General features: G+C 41.7%; 1 protein-coding gene across 1 annotated transcript; it reads right to left on the bottom strand.

Annotated features, from left to right (window-relative positions):
* Nucleotides 1-3,815: 3,815 nt before the first annotated feature.
* LOC306918420 (uncharacterized protein) lies at nt 3,816-5,939 on the bottom strand (the record flags this gene model as incomplete). The annotated part of the gene is made up of 4 exons (XM_079531326.1): nt 5,478-5,939; nt 4,841-5,008; nt 4,633-4,728; nt 3,816-3,933 (listed from the first exon to the last, which is right to left on the bottom strand). Coding segments are annotated over exons 1-4 (736 nt in total), but the record flags the coding sequence as incomplete, so codon positions are not given.
* Nucleotides 5,940-6,412: the final 473 nt, after the last annotated feature.

Genomic DNA, 6,412 nt, shown 5'->3' with positions numbered 1-6,412 from the left:
ACAATGTTTTAGTAAAAACCACTTAACAGGAATATTCTTGGAAGACAGGGGAAAAAAATTGAGAATCTTATCCAACTACAGTATGTGCTTTTCATAGTGTGGAACTGCGGTTACACTATGACCACAATGGCATGAAGGAAGGCCCTGGACTGGAAAAGTACTATTCACTCCTCAGAACCTGTGTTATACTTTTCTTTTCTGGAGTTTTGTAAAACTATTCAGCATGACCCCATCGGACAGACTTGAACCTGGAACCTAAAATACTATTCACTCCTCGGAACCTGCGTTATACTTTTCCTTTCTGGAGTTTTGTAAAACTATTCAGCATGACCGCATCTAACAGACTTGGACATAGAAACTTATCTTAGCCCTCCCTCCCATCAATGGAAACGTTAGGTCTGCCAAAATTAATTGCATGCAAGAGGTTTGGAATTGCCCTCTAAGAAGCTATGACTGTTAAACCCTCTATTTTAAGTGAGACAGACCTGAGTTGCACTACACATGGAAAAAGTTGTGGATGGCCGCTTTACAAACTCACAATTACGTATTAAACTCATTCTTAAGGCTCTGCATTACCACTATAACCCATCAAAACCTTCAGAACAAATTCAAACGGGTTCTCTCAATAAAGTGTCCTTCTGACTTCAAATTTCTGAAACTCTTCATTTGTGGCCAAACACATTAACACAATGTAGGAAACAAGTTAACAACCAAATTCACATAGGCAAGGACACAGTAGATTGAATTTGACGGGATGTGCAGACTATATAAAGCTGAAGTGACAAGGTTAGATCTTCTGTTGAGTGTAACTCATGTGACCAATGGATAGTTACTAGTTAATGAAAGTTATTGTTTTCCCTTGAAAGAAGACAAGTCTGCACCTGCAGGTGTTGCATTTGGTTGTCCTTCTACACATAATCTCTTAACACTCCCAACGCGGATCGCGTATCAATACGTTATCAATTAATCAAACGTCGGGTGCGGATCACGTATCAATACGTTTCAATCACTTTTTTATAGAATACTTTCATTCATCTTTTTACCCACCCGGACAATGAAGAACCATCGCCCTATCATTGCTGCTTACTCCCGCTCACGTGATCAGAAAAAAAAACAAAAAACAAAAACCCCCCTCCCCTCCTGAAAACAGGAGGGCTGGCCGCTTTACGTGTAGAAGCCAGTTGAACGCTGAACGGAACGCTGCCTATTGCCTAAACACATATGCACCAGATCGGCATTGCAATGCATAACATCTGCAACACACATGGACAGATGCATGTTTCCTTCTTCATACTGTAGCGACCAAACGATCCCCGAGCCTACAATACTACGAACTAACCACAGTATCGAGGGGCTGCCACGACAAGACAGTGTTCCGTTGGTGGATCACGTATCGCCATGCAGAGCCGTCATAATCGGAGATCGCTCAGACGTGTGATTGTAACGCTTTTTTATTCATTATAATTGTAGTGATAAGACCGCAATGAACGCGTCGGGGACGTAATCGACCCGGGTGTAATGTATAACGAACTTTTCCGCGACCTAAACCGTGGTGTTGTCATCTGTGGAAGTCATTTTTTCCTTCTCGTCGACATCACAGCCGGGTGACGCTTTTTTCCCCCTCCATCGCCCCCAAGCTGCATGCCCATAGCCTGGCTTGGCCAGCCTCATAGCGGGGATTCACTGAAGATTCTTCCCCGGAGGAAACATCAGTGAACCCTCGCTATGAGTCTGGCCGTGCCAGGCTAGCATGCCCAGGCATGTTCCCCTACACTAGCTTGAAAAACAAAATCAGCTGATGACAACGCGTCTCGCCGTTATACTATAGTTCTGAACCGAACGGTGGAATGGGACTTTTTATAGCCGTACGGATCAAGACTTTTGCTGCCCAATGTGCCCATGACCCCCCCCCCCAATGTTACTGCGATCAAAACAATGAAAGCAGTGAGATAGATTAGGCGAGGCGGCAATCATCATCAAAAAGAAAGCATAGTTATGAAGGTTTATAGTCAGACATTGACAGGCAGATATAACAATAAACACAATAAATATGCTATACATCCTATACATCGAATGAAAGCCCTGAATGTGTACTTTTACGAGGAAAATAGTAAACATTGATCCCATGTACAGTTTGTCATAAATTGGATACTGGGTGGATGCACATTGCGCCCACCAGATATAACTGCAGAGAAGACATGGACCCGAACTCAATATTCACAAAATAAGGCCTATAGCGACATATAAATACTATATACCGTATGAAACAGAAGACTCTCTGCTTTCATAAGGAAAAAAATTGTACTGTAATAATAAAAAAATCACACCCCTGTGAAGTGAGCAGTGCAACTCTACTTCTCTACTTATTCACTACAGCTCGCTATATACGGACTGAGGCAGAAAGTCATGTAAACCTTTTATTTACAGTTTGGTCTGTAAACTTCTACTGTAATAATAAAAATCACACCCCTGTGAAGTGAGCGTTGCAACTGTTCTGTACTTATTCACTACAGCTCGCTATATACGGACTGAGACAAAGTCATGTAAACCTTTTATTTACAGTTTGGTCTGTAAACTTCTACTGTAATAATAAAAATCACACCCCTGTGAAGTGAGCGGTGCAACTGTTCTCTACAGTTGCACCGCGCAACTATAAAGAACAGTTGCACCGCTCACTTCACAGGGGTGTGATTTTTATTATTACAGTAGAAGTTTACAGACCAAACTGTAAATAAAAGGTTTACATGACTTTCTGTCTCAGTCCGTATATAGCGAGCTGTAGTGAATAAGTACAGAACAGTTGCAACGCTCACTTCACAGGGGTGTGATTTTTATTATTACAGTAGAAGTTTACAGACCAAACTGTAAATAAAAGGTTTACATGACTTTCTGCCTCAGTCCGTATATAGCGAGCTGTAGTGAATAAGTAGAGAAGTAGAGTTGCACTGCTCACTTCACAGGGGTGTGATTTTTTTATTATTACAGTACAATTTTTTTCCTTATGAAAGCAGAGAGTCTTCTGTTTCATACGGTATATAGTATTTATATGTCGCTATAGGCCTTATTTTGTGAATATTGAGGAGTTCACGTCCATGTCTTCTCTGAAGTTATCTGGTGGGCACAAGCTGCATTCAATAACCAATTACTGTCTAACTGTAGATGGGATCAATGTTTACTGTTTTCCTCGTAAAAGTACACATTCAGGGCTTTCATTCGGTGTATAGGATGTATAGGATATTTATTGGGTTCAATTTTATATCTGCCTGTCAATGTCTCTGACTTTAAACCATCCATAACTCTGCTCGCTGTTCAAGATAACCACTTCCAGGCAAATGCAGGTGTTGCAAAAAGGTCAATATCTCCAGAATGGAACATGGTAAAATCAAAATGTATTTTTTTAATTGAAGTGGACAAGTTCAGCTTTCTTTTGATGTAGGCGTATGATTCTCGCTATAAGAGAACATTTTACTGTGGGCCCCCGAACAAGGCCTTTGTGCAATGTTAAACGGCAGCAACATCCAAATAGGCCTGTTGAGATCTTGCAGCAATCAAAGTGTTAATCAGAAAAAGCAGATGCTCGTAGTTTGTAGAGTGGCCATTTCTGCCATCCACAATCTATATATTTTTAAGCAACTCGTTCTTAAGGCTCTGCAGTCTGAGTGACAGTTTAGCACTGTCCAAACCCATCAAAATCTTCTGGAAAAAATCAAACGTGTTGGTCAGTCCTTTGGGATAATTAAGATGCAGTGCGTACATCAGACCAAACAGAACAACGGCAGCATCTGGAAATTGGGGGAGACTGACCACCGCATCACCTTCAATGATGATGGTTACTTTCTTTGGGTTGTAGTGGATTGGCTGCTTGACATTTTCACCGACTGCTGCAGCCGTCAGGAGGCACACCGCACCAAAAGGCCCTGGATCATCATCTTCCTGAAGGAATGACAAAAATGCACATCACATACTAATCACATCACTGTAGAGTTCAATAACCATCATTGCTATGGAGTGTTCAGTAAATGTTTAGCTCTTTAGAAATACCGTTTTATAGGATATTATATGTTTGATCAGAGAAAGAACTCACAGGATAAACAAGAGCAATTCAAAGTGCTGATTTTCAAAAAGCAGCCAATTTTGTTATACTAGAGAATTGAAGCGAATACATTATATTTGTTCTATATAGAATTTGTATCCTGATATAAATTGTCTGTTACCAAAAGAGCTGGAGAGATGGCCAGATTGCCAAATGGCACCCAAATTAAGAGCTTCACTGAATTAGTCGCATCTGTTCTGCAAATACATTGTACATGTTTAAAGATGGTATCTAGAGTGTGTGTGTGTGTGTGTGTGTGTGTAACAGCTCAACATAACATCACAATCCCTGGACTTCTACAAAGGCAATGTCAGTCCTGTAAGCAAAGAGGTTCACCCAGCACCAGAGACCTTCACAGAGATGGTTAGATTGGCAATAGACGTCCTAGGTACCTCACAGCTTTTTTTGATTAGGTCTGTGGACATCTCTAGCATCCAACGTGTTAGGCAGCAAGTGTTTAGAGTTCATCGCTGAAACAATGAAATACCATCGGCCCAAACAAGATGTTTTTAAGTTAATTTAGGTCTGTGAGGACTCACCGTGCATGTCTTGAAGACTGCAGAGGCATCCTCTCGCAGAAATACAGGAAGAGCATGGAGCACAGTGGTACGCCTTGTGTGGACATCGGACAATTCCTATGAAGATTAAAATAGAAGTGTACATTTTTAGACATCATTTACAAATGAAACACGATTAGCCTGAAGAGTCTTAGGGACAATACCAGTTTCTATGCTAAATCATATTTACCTGTTCATCGTGGACTTTTAAGATTTCAGCCAAAGCCTCTGCAATCTTTCCACTTTGGAATGCTTTCTGACGAAACATGGCCATCAACCGTGGAGTGTGACGATCCAGCTCAGCATAGAATCTATTTGGCAGGTTCTGGTTCGTAAGGCGCTGGAATTCGGCATACACCTACATTAAACAAAAAACAAGCAAACAAAGAACAAAGTTCAGATGTTTGGTAGATTATTGTGTGGGCCCTATGAGTTTAGATGAGAATGCAATGTTGCCTTTTACATCCCCTGGATGGGAAAAACAAAAGGGGACAACTTAACTTCCAACTGCTCAATGGTGTAGGATTGTGGTTGTACTGGTTAGCTCTCATGTGTGAATGTGTGTGTTAACTGTATGGGTGTGAAGCAGGGCATTGTTAAATCACACCCATGTGAACGAGCGGTGCAGGCTGTGTGTGTGTCCCGAATGCGACCCCAATTAGTTACAGGGGTCAATGGGTGGTTACTCATACATAGTTCATACGCATACATGCATAGAGACATACACACAAAGTTGGTCATTGGAGTCAATGGGTCATACTCGTATATACAGTCATAGACACACACAAAGTTAGTCATTTAAAGGCACTTGTGCTTACTGAACCTACCTCAGACTCCATTCCGAGTGCAGGCCACTGGTCCATGATCTCCCTCACCGTTGGTTGGTTTTCCACTATGGTCTTTCGCCGCAGGGCAAGTGTGGTCTGCATCATCTTACTAATGAGGGGTAGGTTTCTATCAGTCTTCTGAACTTCTTGAACCATGTTCAACCTCAAACCCTCAAGACTTGCCGGATCATGTCCTTGGGGAAAGTTGGGTAGATAGTTGGATTCTGCACGTCTGGCTTTTTTAATGGCTTTGTGCGGAGGTGCATTTCCAGGCTGCTTTAGACTTCTTCTTCCAGCATTTACAAGGAGCTCCTGACATCCTGCCTTCCTCAGCTTCCCCCTGAAATTGCCCATCTTAAATTTGATTCTGCCTGCCCATTCTTCAAAACCACTGTGATTCCCTGCTTCTTTCAAACATGGATGTTTGGTCACGAGTGCCTCTGCTACCTGTTGTCTGTCACATTCTTCGTCATAAGCCTTGTATCTATATATGGTTTTTCCAAGCGTTTCCATGATGTCATGCTTTTGGTGCATTTTCAACTTCAGCAGTTTTCCACTTTTTTCATATTCGGCATTTCCTTCTTGAAGTACCAGTTCAACATCAAACGCAAACTTGGGAATAGGAAATGGACCTGTTGGCCAGCCCTCTAGACGTTCTGTGGTCGTGGTCGAGACATCTGACAGTGTTTCAGTAGATGCAGTAGAAGTGGAATCTTTTTCCAGTAAGATGTGTACTACAGATTTTTGTGGCAACTCCTCTATTTGACTTAGTTCAGTTATTTTTCCATCAAAGTCTGGGTCTTCATATTCCAATCTGAAGTCAAAGTCTAATTCTAGTTGTTCTTTTATGATCCGAATCAGTGAATCTACAGAGTCTGGCCGTGTGCTGAGCTTTACTTTCCGTACACGGTTTGGCTCAACGACGCGTAGAATCA

This window comes from Electrona antarctica (genome assembly GCF_951216825.1).
Source record: "Electrona antarctica genome assembly, contig: scaffold_897, whole genome shotgun sequence".
Taxonomy (NCBI): domain Eukaryota; kingdom Metazoa; phylum Chordata; class Actinopteri; order Myctophiformes; family Myctophidae; genus Electrona; species Electrona antarctica.
This window is presented reverse-complemented; position numbering and strand designations above follow the sequence as displayed.